This window comes from Delphinapterus leucas, chromosome 4, assembly GCF_059928025.1.
Source record: "Delphinapterus leucas isolate spDelLeu-1000000601 "Yukka" chromosome 4, BTC_Dleu_Yukka2, whole genome shotgun sequence".
Classification (NCBI taxonomy): Eukaryota; Metazoa; Chordata; class Mammalia; order Artiodactyla; family Monodontidae; genus Delphinapterus; species Delphinapterus leucas.
In genome coordinates this window covers 83,472,937-83,486,842 of record NC_143132.1, presented here as the reverse complement: position 1 = coordinate 83,486,842, position 13,906 = coordinate 83,472,937, and the positions used below count along the sequence as shown (strand labels likewise).

The following is a 13,906-nucleotide window of genomic DNA, read 5'->3' as shown; positions in this document are numbered from 1 at the left end:
AGACCTACTAGAGAATGCACTTGAGGATATGAGGAGGGGGAAGGGTAAGCTGTCACAAAGTGAGAGAGTGGCATGGACATATATACACTACCAAACATAAAATAGATAGCTAGTGGGAACCAGCCGCATAGCACAGGGAGATCAGCTAGGTGGTTTGTGACCACCTAGAGGGGTGGGATAGGGAGGGTGGGAGGGAGGGAGATGCAAGAGGGAAGAGATATGGGAACATATGTATATGTATAACTGATTCACTTTGTTATAAAGCAGAAACTAACAAACCATTGTAAAGCAATTATACTCCAATAAAGATGTTTTAAAAAATAAATAAATAAAAAATAAAAAACTAAAACTACAATGAGGTACCACCTCACACTGGTCAGAATGGCCATCATTATAAAGTCTACAAATAACAAATGCTGGAGAGGGTGTGGAGATAAGGCAACCCTCTTATACTGTTCGTGGGAATGTAAGATTTTGCAGCCACTGTGGAAAACAGTATGGAGGTTCCTCAGAAAACCAGAAACAGAATTACCATATGATCCAGCAATCCCACTCCTGGGCACATATCCAGACAAAACTAGAACTCAAAAAGATACATGCACCCCCTATATTCATAGCAGCACTATTCACAATAGCCAAGACATGGAAACACCTGAATGTCCATCAATGGATGAATGGATAAAGAAGATGTGGCGCATATATACAATGGAATACTACTCAGCCATAAAAAAGAATGAAATAATGCCATTTGCAGCAACATGGATGCAACTAGAGATTATCATACTAAGTGAAGTCAGTCAGAAAGAGAAAGACAAATATATGATATGACTTATACGTGGAATCTAAAATATGACGCAAATGAACCTACCTATGAAACAGAAACAAACTCACAGACATAGAGAACAGACCTGTGGTTGCCAAGGGGGAGGAAGCTGGGGGAGGGATGGAGTGGGAGGTTGGGGTTAGCAGATGTGAGCTTTTATATATAGAATGGATAAACAACAAGGTCCTATTGTATAGCACAAAGAGCTATATTCAATATTCTGTGATAAACCATAAACCATAATAAAGAATATTTTTAAAAAGGAATGTATATATATATAACTGAATCACTTTGCTGTATAGCAGAAATTAACGTAACTTGTAAATCAACTATACTTCAATTTTAAAAATAATTGAAAAAACAATGCAATATTATTCAGCCTTAAAAAAGAATGAAATTCTGATATATGCTAAAATGTGGATGAACCTGGAAAACAGTATGCTAAACAACAGAAGCCAGACACAAAAACATATTTTATAATTCCACTTATATGAAGTGTAGGCAAACTCACAGAAACAGAAAGTAGAATGGTGGTTACCAAAGGCTAAGGGGCAGGGGAAATGGGAAGTTATTGTTTAATGGGTACAGAGTTTGTTTGGGATGCTGAAAAGTTCTAGAAATGGACAGTGATGACGGTTGCACAACACTGTGAATGTACTTGATGCCACTGAATTGCACACTTTATGGTATGGCTAAAATGATAGATTTTATGTTATGTATATTTTACCACAATAAATAAATACCAAAAAAATTGTAGTTGATGATATATTAGAAAAAGACAAGCAATAACAAATGGAATCCTCATACACTGCCTAAGGGAATATAAAATGGTGCAGCCACTTTAGAAAACAATTTGGCATTCTTCAGAAAGAAAACTGGGAAAAGTGGATATTCACACTCAAAAGAATAAACTTGGACTCTTACCTTACACCCTACACAAAAATTAACTAAAAATTAAATAGAGGCCTAAAGGTAAGACCAAAAACTTTAAAACTCCTAGAAGAACACAGGGGAAAAGCCTCATAACATTGGATTTGGCAATGATTTCTTGGCTATGACACCAAAAGAGCAAAAATAGACAAATGGGACATCAAACCTAAAAGCTTTTGTGCAAAGGACACAATCAACAGAGTGAAAGGTAACCTACAGAACAGGAGAACATATTTGCAAGTCATCTATCTGATAAAGGGTTAATATCTAGAACATATAAAGAATTCCTACAACTCAACAACAAAATTCAACCTGATTAAAGTGAGCAAAGAACTTGAACATTTATCCAAAGATGATATTCAAATGGCCAACCAACATATGAAAAGATGAGCAACACAGCTAATTAGAGAAATGCAAATCAAAATCACAATGTGTCACCTCACACCCATTAGGATGGCACCCATTTTCTAAAAAACCATAAACAGAAAATATCAAGTGCTGACAAGGATGCAAAGAAATCAGAACTGTTGTAGGATTGTAAAATGGTGCAAACACTATAGAAAACAGTATGGAGCTTCCTCAAATAATTAAAAATAGAACTACCATATAGTTCAGCAATCCTACTTCTGGGTATATATCCAAAAGAATTGAAAGCAGGGACACAAAGAGATTTGCACACCCATGTTCCTAGCAGCACTACGCACAATAGCCAAGAGGTGGAAGCAACCCAAATGGCCATCGAAGAATGAAAGGATAAACAAAATGTGGTGTATACACACAAAAGAATTAATTATTCAGCCTTAAAAAAGGAAGGAAATCTTGTTACATGTTACAACATGGATGACCCTTGAGGACATTACGTTAAGTGAAATAAACCAGTCAAAAAAGACAAGTATTGTGTGATTCCACTTATATGAGGTATCTAAAGTACTGCAATTTATAGAAACAAAAAGTGGCATGAGGGCTTCCCTGGTGGCGCAGTGGTTGAGAGTCCACCTGCCGATGCAGGGGACACGGGTTCGTGCCCCGGTCCGGGAAGATCCCACATGCCGCGGAGCGGCTGGGCCTGTGAGCCATGGCCGCTGAGCCTGCGCGTCCGGAGCCTGTGCTCCGCAACAGGAGAGGCCACAACAGTGAGAGGCCCACATACGGCAAAAAAAAAAAAAAAAAAAAAAAAGTGGCATGATAGTTACCAGGAGCTGGGGAAGGGAAAAAAAAAGGAAATTGTTGTATAATGGGTATAGAGTTTCAGTTTTACAAGACGAAAAGAGTTTTGGAGGTGTTTCATAACAATGTGAATATAATTAACTCTACTAAGCTATACACTTAAAAATGGTTTAAATGGTGCATTTTATGTGTTTTTCTACCACAGTTTTTAAAAAGTTAAACAGAGTACCATATGACCCAACAATTCCACTTCTAGGTATATTAGCAAGAGAAATGAAAACATATGTCCACACAAAACATATATATGAAAATTCATAGCAGCATTATCATAATATTAAGCCAAAGAGTAGAAACAAATGTCCACCAACAGATGAATGAATAAATAAAATGTGATGTATCCATATAATGGAATATTATTTAGCCATAAAAAGAAATATGTATTGACACGTGCCACTATGGATGAACTCTGAAAACATTACGCTAAGTGAAAGAAGCAGCCCAAAACGCCTCATATTTATGTGATTCCATTTTTATGAAGTGTCTAGAACAGACAAATCCACAGAGAAAGAAAGTAGGTGTCTAGGGCTGAGGGGAGGAGGGGAATAGGAAGTGACTGCTAATGGCTATAGGGTTTCTTTCTGGGGTAATGAAAATGTTCTGGGAGTAGGTGATGGTGATAGTAGCACAACCTTGTAAATATAATAAAAACCACTGAATTGTATAGTTAACCCTTGAACAACATGAGTTTGAACTGCACAGGTCCACCTTACAAAGTTTTTTTTTTAAAGTGCTACGGTGCTACATGAGCCACGGTTGGTTGAATCCACGGATGCGTAACAGTGGACAGAGTGCTGACTGTAAAGTTATACACAGATTTTCAACTGTGTGGAGGGTCAGCAACCCTAACCTCTGCATTGTTCAAGGGTCAACTGTGCTTTTAAATGAATTTTAGGACATGTGAATTATACCTTGATTTAAAAAAAAAAAATACACTGATTTGGGAAGCACTACTGGGGGTTCAGTAACTTCAGCCTATTTTCCTCCAAGGAAGGGGGTACAATCTCTTTCTCTCTTTTCCTAAAAAAGAAAAAAAAAAAGACTATCCCAGTTGGAGTCTAACAGCTAAGTACAGCAACCCTTCTGTTTGAGGTGGGCCAGCTCACCCCTCCACTGCTCCTCTATCTGAATGAACCTGGCTAGTCCAGACAATGACAAGCACACACACCCACAGCAGCCAAACAACTGAGTTCAAGCAGTCCTCAGGTTCCCTGGGAGCCAGGACTACAAGCACTGGGATCATTCTGTCAGCCTCACACAGTGGCTATAATTTCTCCTTCTGGGGAGTATCCACAAAACAAGTTAAGGACTGGTTCCACAGCTTCCTGAAATCGAGAGGAAATCCAAAGAGACTATCCATCTTCCATCCTCCTATGAAAGCAAGACTAAAGACAACCTAAATAGTCATTAATAGAAGACTTGTTACAATAGTATTCATTTGCACGAACTGCTGCAATGCCATTAAAAAGAATGACCCTGAGGTGCTGGTAATTTCCATTTCTTGATCTGGGTGCTAGTTATGTGGATGTGCTCAGTTTGTGAAAATCAGTTGTACATCTGACACGTGCATGTTCTTCTATGTATATTATACTTCAATAAAATACTTTTAAAAAGCACACAGGAGGCTTCCCTGGTTGCGCAGTGGTTGAGAGTCTGCCTGCCGATGCAGGGGACGCGGGTTCGTGCCCTGGTCCGGGAAGATCCCACATGCCGCGGAGCGGCTGGGCCCGTGAGCCATGGCCGCTGAGCCTGCGCATCCAGAGCCTGTGCTCCGCAACGGGAGAGGCCACAACAGTGGGAGGCCCGCATACCGGAAAAAAAAAAAAAAAAAAAAGCATACAATAGACCTACTTGTATCAATATGGAATGTCCTTTAAAATACTAAGTGAAAAAAAATAAAGGTGTAGAGGAGTAGAGGAGGTGTGGAGGTGTAGAGGAGTATGCATTACATGCTACCGTTTGTGTTTAAACCATAGTTAGATACAGATATAAATGTCTATATATAAACAGGTGCTTTGGAAGAATACACAAGCAGCTAAAAAGGCAATGGTTATGGGGGTGGAACTGGACATCTACAGTTAGAGAGATTTATTTTTTTATTTTACATATTCTCTATTTTAATGTTACTATGCAGATTTATTCATTTTACAATGACAAACTATAAACCGAGTAGCCGAAAACGTCCCTCTTTCTTCACTGAATGCCAGCCTGCTGCCTTGGGACAATTTGCTGCAATTTGGTCTATGAATTAGCACTCAGATACCTGAGATGGGGAAAGGCAGTGTGGTTTATCAGAAAGGTAATTAGTGGTGGTTTGCTATAGCAGAAAGTGAATGGACGTAATAAAACGCATATTATTTGAACTAAGGAGTTTGTTTCCCATCTCCAGCCTTTCTAGCTGTGTGATCTCAGACAAGTTATTTAACCTCTCTGAGCCTCACTTACCCCATCTGAACAATGAGGATACCAGTAACAGGGCTCTTAAGGACTTCCCTGGTGGCACAGTGGTTAAGAATCCACCTGCCAATGCAGGGGACACGGCCCTGGTCCGGGAAGATCCCACATGCCGCAGAGCAACTAAGCCCATGCGCCACAACTACTGAACCTGTACTCTAGAGCCAGCGAGCCACAACTACTCAGCCCGTGTGCTGCAACTACTGAAGCCCACATGCCTAGAGCCCGTGCTCTGCAGCAAAGAGAAGCCACTGCAGTAAGAAGCCCATGCACCGCAACGAAGAGTGGCCCCCGCTCGCCACAACTAGAGAAAGCCCACGTGCAGCAACAAAGACCCAATGCAGCCAAAAATAAATAAATAATTTATTTTTTAAGAAGATTAATAATAAGGATTAACAATAATGTGTGTGTCCGTAAAGTACCTAACATAGTACTTGAAGCCTAGCTGGCACTCAAGCATTAGTTTTGTTATCCTTTCCCCAGAAATAACTAAAACTATGACAAGTGCCTCACAGGCATCTCTAAAAGCTAGAAATGTAGGAGAAATACTCTCCTTGGGGGTTGCCTGGGACCTCTACTACAGGCTTAAAAGCCTTGCAGAGGGCTTCCCTGGTGGCACAGTGGTTGAGAGTCCGCCTGCCGATGCAGGGGACACGGGTTCGTGTCCCAGTCCGGGAAGATCCCCCGTGCCGCGGGGCGGCTGGGCCCGTGAGCCATGGCCGCTAAGCCTGCACGTCTGGAGCCTGTGCTCCACAACGGGAGAGGCCACAAAAGTGAGAGGCCCACGTACCGCAAAAAAAAAAAAAAAAAAAAAAAAAGCCTTGCAGAGCAAGACAATACAGGAGACTAGCTGAAATATAAAAGTACCAGGGACAAGCCTAACTTTGAAGAATGCTACTTGATGCTCTCCCCTTCATCCTACAAACACCAAGTGAACTTAAAACAACTTTTTCAGAGCAATGTGAAGTTTGGGGAGATATGTCTGTGTAACAATTAAGACAAAAAAAAATCCCTAAACCAGATAAGAAAAAAAAAAAGATTAAGGGATTAAGACCAGTTCTCTGGTAGACCTTGACAAAGTGATTTCCAGGGACAGATTGAGCTAGAAGAGTCAAAAACTAGGGACTCCAAAACTGCTACCAGCTCTAAGGGAGGTTTTTCACCTCACCACTGGATTCCACCTTAAAGATAAAGTAAATTACAGGTATCCCTTATGATTTGAACTGTTCTTATCCAAACCTACGACTCAAAAGAGATATGGATAAATTTGAGATATCCCTTGTTACACCTCAAGCTCAGGAAACAAATGCATTTGGATAAAACATTTTGCTGTCTGAATTTGCTATAACCAAAATCTTGCCATCCAAATCCATGAGCACATTAGGTTCAGATAGCAAGGAATTCTTACATGAAATGTTTGGTGTAAAACTGCAAAATCTTTAACCTGCTACAGCTTTCAAGCTGCCAGTGTCTAGGTGTGAATACTACAGAGCAAAGAAGCACACTAGTCTCACAGAGCTTTGAAACTTTCTAGGTCAGTGGCCTAAGGACTTGTCAAGTTCTTTCAAAATACAAAAAGAAAAACACTCAGAGAACAGCTACAATCCAAGGAAAATATGGCACAGAATGAATCTGTCACCCCATCCTCAATAAAAGCCAGGAGCTGAGCCAACCTCACTTAGAATCAGCCTAAAGGAAGCAATCGAGGGGCTAAGCAAGGTCAGTGGAATGAACTGGCACCTCTGAAAAGAGACAAGATATAACTAAAGCACAAGTTTATTAACCATTGAAATTTTAGTACATAGCTAACTGATTATAAAGCACCACCAGCAGTGAGGCTAGATTCACTGCTACCAGAATAATTATTTCCTGAAGGAGTTTGAGGTGACACTGAACAGATCAAAGAGCATTTCCTCGGCCTTTAAAAGTCACCTAGCTAACCTGACAGTAAGTATTTAAGGTCTTTAGCATGACCATGCACGTTTACGTGGTTCGAAGCACTTTATACCCAAGCTGCTAGTTACACTGCAACGTCACCTGAGGGAAAGAATTCTGATTTTTAATTATCTCCAAATACCAACTGCTCTGGATAAACCATTTCCTGGCATGAAAAAGGTTTTAAATTCTGGTCCCAGGTTTCCTCAAATGTTAAATGATAAAATCTTCACAATCTTCAAAGAACACTAAGTATCAACTAATTGTGAGATACTTTGAAAATATCAAAAGAAATCAAAACTTTGCTACCCTAAGGAAAGGCTATTAATTTTCAGAAAACAAGCAAACAAACCAAAAATCCCAATTAATTCCAATGGAAACATGTGTTATTACATAGCTATTTTTGAAGTTATCATATTTATTAAGACCTCACTAACTAATCAATTATACAGTTTGGCAATATACTTTGAAAAATCTCAATCTTTTGATTCAAGATCTCATCGACATTCATTCACTCAATAGATTTTAATTGAATGCCTTTACTGTGTGCCAGGTATGTGCTAGGAGCTATAGTAAAATGAATCTCATCATTGTCCTCAAAGATGATACATGTACAATTATATAAGGCAGGTTGTGTTATAAGTGATTAAAAAGTGCAATGAGTTCAGATAAAAAGCACTTCCCGCAGGAAGCAATGTCTAAACCATAAGCTTGAAGACAGGATCAGGTTCCACCAAGGAGAGAGAAAAATTAAACCTTCCAGACATAGTCTGAATGAAGAAACATAAGCACCTTTTCTCCACTTAAGTAGGTATAGAAAATTAAGAGTACCATTAAATCTAACCATATTTAAGGAAAAGCAGTATTTTGCTATTTCTCTAGGAAGATTTTTTTCCCTATCTGCACAATTGTTAAAGAACTTACAAATCCATTTCCCCAAATTTCTCAAAATAACTAAGTCCATAATATATTGCACAAGTGTTACCTTGAAGAGCCAGATCTGTCTTCCATAAAAATTTAAAAAAACAAATTATCATGGTGATATACATGTTATGCTTACATTTAAAGAGGATTTTATAAACAGCATGGTATAGAAAAGAGAAAACCGGCTTTAGGATGAGACAGACCTGGGTTTTGAAACTCAGCTCTTACTTACTAGCAGTGTGACCTTCGAAAAGTTCCTTCTCTGAAAGCCAGTTTCCTTATCTGTAAAAAGGGAGATAACTACCCTGTAAGCAACCCTGTGAGGTACAGAGAGAATATGTATAAAGCATGCTGCATAAAGAAGGTACTTAATCAATGTCCTCTTTAGTTACTTTAATGGGAAAGTAATAATTACTCATAACCTATTTCACAAGCTAGGATTTTACAACAAAGATAGATCATTTGATCAATATCATACTAGATCAAAATTAGAAAATAACTGACCCAGAGCCTCATGTATACCTTTATGCCACACTACTTTCAAACCATTACATTAGCCTGAAGGTACAGAAACTCTGTCTTCTAAACCACTGATGAGCATGGTACAAAAGCCATTGACTATGACATACTGTACCTTTTGGTTTGATTTCTCTTCCCTTGAATGGCTAAAACGTGTAAGCTAACACAAACCTGTCACAGTCCGCTGGCCATCACTTAGGTTATTCCACCACTTGTTAATCTAAAACAGAAGAAAAATTGCATATCACCGTATGGTAAATAATTTCAGGCTATGTAAATGAAAAGCAAGAAAGAAAATCCTTTGTGCATAAATGAAAGAGTCCTCATCTATAAAAATCTCTACTGAACAACAGACATAACAAATATGCGATAGAGTGGAAAACACAGCTGTTTTACAGTAAGACAGCCTGCATTCTCTACACAAAGCCACTGATAAGCTCTGTGACCTCAAATTACTTCTAAACTTCAGTTTCCTGATACATAAAATGGAGACAGTAACAGATATATAGCAATACCACTGTGAGGAATATCAATAACATAAAGTACCTAGCACACTATCAAGTGATTGTTCACCAAGATCCAATCTAGTTTTAAAATTCTAACCAAAAATATTTTCTACTAAAATTGGCTTTTTTTTTTTAAAGGTATAATACTAGATTGAGGTTTAGAAAAAGACAGAATCCTAATCTTTTAGGGACACACCTTGAAATTTTATAGATGATATATGCCTAGAATTTGCTTTATAGTAATCAGTGGTGGGGAGGGAAGGGAAAGAAGGGGAACTAGATGAAACAAAGTTGGCTATGTGTCAATAACTGTTGACATTGGATGATAGGGGTTCATTATACTATTCTCTTCACTCTTTTTACTTTACCTTTGAAATTTTCCATGATTAAAGTTTTTTAATTAAAAAAAACTATGTTCTAACTATGAAACTGAACCAGACTTTGTATACTAATACAGAAGGAAACCCAAGGTAAAGAAAAAAAGTTACAGATCAACATATATTTGATTCATGCACAACAATGATTCCATTTTTGTAATTCAGTTGACCTTTGAACAGCAGGGGTTTGAACTGCACTGGACTTATATGCAGATTTTTTTCAATAAATATGTACTATAATATACTACACCATTCGCAGTTGGTGGAATCCACAGATGTGGGACCGCTGTTACAGAGGTCCCACTATAAAGTTACAGGCACGTGTGCCACTGCGTGGAGGGTCAGCACCCCAACCCCTGAGTTGTTCAAGGTCAACAACAATTTAAATGTGTGTGAACTCTCAGACCTTACTCACTGCATATGTAGTAGTGGGGCACAGGTTCCCAGGACTTTCACTTCCCATGTTATATTTATGTGTTATTTCAATTTTCTTTAACATGGATTTTATATTTTATCTCTTATCATTTAACTACTTTAAACAAATCCATCTTTGGATGAAGATTATGTATATTGCATGTGTCATTTTCACCATTCCAAGGAACAATTTGGGTATCAAAACTTTATAGTGCAGAAGCCTGTAGCTTTCAAGGGATCCAGGACTGTGGAATAGGTCAGTGTTACTATCTTCTCAAACATATTGTACTGAATAAAAACCACTGCTCATTACTGCAGGTTTTACCTGCAAATATTACATCCATTGTTCTTCTGACATAAAGCCTCTCTAGAACTGGTAGGGCTCATGCTTCTTGTGTCTATGGGGAAACAAGGAGGAATGAATCCTTCTCCCTACTTAGAGGAACCTTCAACTATCATTAGGAAAAAGAAAACCCAAGGCTGCTCTCTCACTAGCCAGGAATAAGAAGTTCCTAGGAAGGAGAAAACTGAAGAGGATATCAACACTCTCTCCAAACTGGAAGAGCAGTGTGTCATAAAAAAATACGGAGGTGCTTGAAAAATAAATGGACCTGGATCCACAAATTAGCCTATGGTCTCTGCTCAATAAGTACTGGCAAATGAAATAAAATATACGCTTTATCTAAAAGGCAACGTTTTAAGAAAATCAGTTAGGTGGAAGGAAGGCCATCAACTTGCATATGAAATAATGAAAAGTTCTAAAAGCTCTATATTTGTACCCTTTTCTTGCCTCTTGATCCCCTGAGCACAGTTAGAAAAAACATCAACAGTGGTTATTTATCAGAGATATATAAACATCATGTCACTGAGAAGCTTTTTAAAACCCACATAGTATCTCTACCCCTCAAGCATAAAACTCCCTGTGATTCTAATATGGACTCTAAAAGTAAAACAGTGGCCCTTAGTAGAGCTGGAAAAGGTTCCAAAACATTAATTTTTAACATCTGTGGTGATTCTTGATATGTGGGTAGAGGGACAAACTTCTTGGAACACTGTTAAGTACAACGTTGCCAGACATACGAAACATTAATACTTACTACAGTGAAATGACTCTAAAGAAGAATATTAACTGCAATGACTTCACATCTACTGATCTAATGTTGCCATTAACTAAAAACACTTCATAAATAACCAGACTTCAAAAACTGATCAACTAGAACAAAAAAAATGCCATGTTTATCTTTACCTCCTTTCTGAAGTCTCCTTCCTTCTGTGGTCTTATGCTATCCAACCAATCAGCTTTTATACCATCAAAATAACTCTGGACCCTGGATTTCAGTGATTCATATTGCCAAATGGCAGCTGATCCAAATGCACAGCCTGTAAACTATATAAAATAAATATATTACAAAAGAAAAAAATTTTTAAATAGATCTATACATAGTTCCAAGGATGATATTTCATTTTCATTGCTTTTTATAAACATAAGGAACATCTGGCCCACTGAAACTTACTAGGTGAAAAGAACACTTGTTTCCCATTTTATTAACGTTACAGTACCCTGGGGCCTGTTTACAGTCAGAACTTTTCCAATAAAATTCAAAATATCAACTCAGTATCACTTGCATTGTTATACCAAATAAGAGGCCCATGAGTTTCTTCTCCAGGGCTTACATAAATGACCCATACTCTAACAGCAATTATTAAATTCATGTTCTATTGTAATCATGACCCCAGATCCTTTTGATCCCACTCCACTTGTCTTTAAGGGAGCCCAAATAGGACAAGTAGTATTGATACTTTAACACTACACCTGCAGCAAGGTAGGTAACTCCTAGTGACGTGAGCTCTTACCCCAACAGTAAAAAACAAAGGCTTTACAAGAGTCCTTATAGGATAAGGAGAAGGATAAAAGGCTGTTTCTTCTACAGGAGGAATCAAAGCACTTCTCTTGTATGCTTCACTACTTGTTCCTGTGTCTGATCTTCGAGGTTCAACCTTCCTGGGTGCTTTTCTGAATCCACATTTTTGCTGAATAAAAACGTTAAACCTATAGGGGAAAATAACAGATTAGAAACAGAGCTGCAGGGACATGGGTTCTATCCTTGATTGGGGAACTAAGATCCCACATGCCTCGGGGCAACTAAGCCCACGTGCCACAACTACTGAGATCACGCACCTCAATGAGAGAGCCTGCGTGCCGCAAACTACAGAGCCCTCGTGCTCTGGAGCCCGCGCAACACAACTATAGAGCCCATGCACCCTGGAGCCCGCGCACCACAACTAGAGACAGAAAACCCTCACGCCGCAACTAGTAAGAAGCCCGAGCGCAGCAACAGAGACCGAGTGTGGTAATTAAAGATCCTGTGTGCCTCAACGAAGATCCCGTGTGCTGCAACTAAGGCCCGATGCAGCCAAAAAAAATAAGGAAAATAAATAGGAAGGAAGGAAAGAAGGAAGGAAGGAGGGAAGGAAGGAAGAAACAGAGCTGCATCTTGCAAACATCAACCTCTACGAGCCTCCCCAACTGACGTGCATCATCACCATTTCAGTTTATTCTCACTATGCAGCCCCAAAGCCGCCAAGACTCCTACTCCCAGGTAGGATTCAGTCAAAACAATGAACTGTGCCCTTCTGAAAAAGGAGAGACATAAACTACAGCAGCTTTACAGGGCATCTATTTGGGCCGTTACTGTGTATCAATCAACAGAATAATTTGTATCCATCCCCCACACAGTCTGCAATCCTGTAAAAAGCTGGAGAACTACAAGTTGTGGTTTGAATTAGCACAGAATAGCTTTATTTTTTTTGAAGTTTGGCCAAACATTTAAATCAAATAATGATTTTCCTTTTATAAGTACTAACTTACTTAGTACAAGTTGGCGGATTTTCCCCAACTTGCCCCCTATTTACTTCACTACCAGTTTGGGGGACACCCAACTAGATGTTCTATAAAGGGTTTTCTTGTTTTGAGTCCTTATAGCTTGACCTCCTCAAAACATCTGACACTACTGATCACACCTGTCAGCGCCTGTAAGGTTGCACTCTCTGCTCTTCAAACTTGCTTTCCTAACGGCTTCCCCCTTTCTCCTATCCCGTAAAGACAGATATGCTTAAAGGCTCTAATAGTTCCTTTACACATTCTCCATTCAAACTGAACCCATATAAATTTGTGAAGCATTTTTTTCTTTTGTAAAATGGTAATTTCCCCCAGGTAGACCATGTAGAGGCCCCTTCCTGTTTGTTCTCATTGTACTCTAATCATACTATATCCTTCAGACTCATAGAACTCCTGTCTGCCAGTCAGACAGGTCTTCTCACCTTTGTAACGTGGGCCTTGAAACACTTTGGTTGAATAAAAGAAAAAGTTCATTTCTGTGGCCTGGATGACTTCTGAGCAAGTAAATGATTCAAATATATGTCTCTAGTCCCAGCCTCAATTTTCTTGTCTTGTATTTCCAACTATATATTGAATAATTCTACTTGGATATGCTCCCTGTTACTTTAAAACCAATATATTCAGAAGGGAATTCATCCCCTTCTACAAGCTCCATTTTCTGACTTCTTTATTCTTTCAGTGGGCCCACAGTTATCTTAATCACTAAGATTAAAAATCTAGAAGTCATTATGGAGTTCTCTCTGCTTAATTCTTACCATCTAATTTAAAACCAAATCTGTCGAATATTTTTTTTCACTCCTAATCTAGTCCCGTACCCCATGCCTAAACAACAGCAACAGCTGACTTCAGTTCAAACATTTTAACATGTTGCATGTTCTTCTTTCCTCATAGCACTCTTCCA

At 38.8% G+C, this 13,906-nt stretch overlaps 1 protein-coding gene across 1 annotated transcript in view; it reads right to left on the bottom strand.

Annotated features, from left to right (window-relative positions):
* Positions 1 to 13,906, bottom strand: part of PARL (presenilin associated rhomboid like) — a 53,911-nt gene that overhangs the window by 32,385 nt on the left and 7,620 nt on the right. Inside the window, exons 2-4 of the mRNA XM_022571065.3 lie at positions 11,961 to 12,156; positions 11,353 to 11,493; positions 8,981 to 9,029 (exon numbers count right to left, since the gene is read on the bottom strand). Of these exons, the coding sequence (XP_022426773.1) occupies positions 8,981 to 9,029; positions 11,353 to 11,493; positions 11,961 to 12,156 (386 nt within the window). The remainder of the gene's footprint in view (positions 1 to 8,980; positions 9,030 to 11,352; positions 11,494 to 11,960; positions 12,157 to 13,906) is intronic.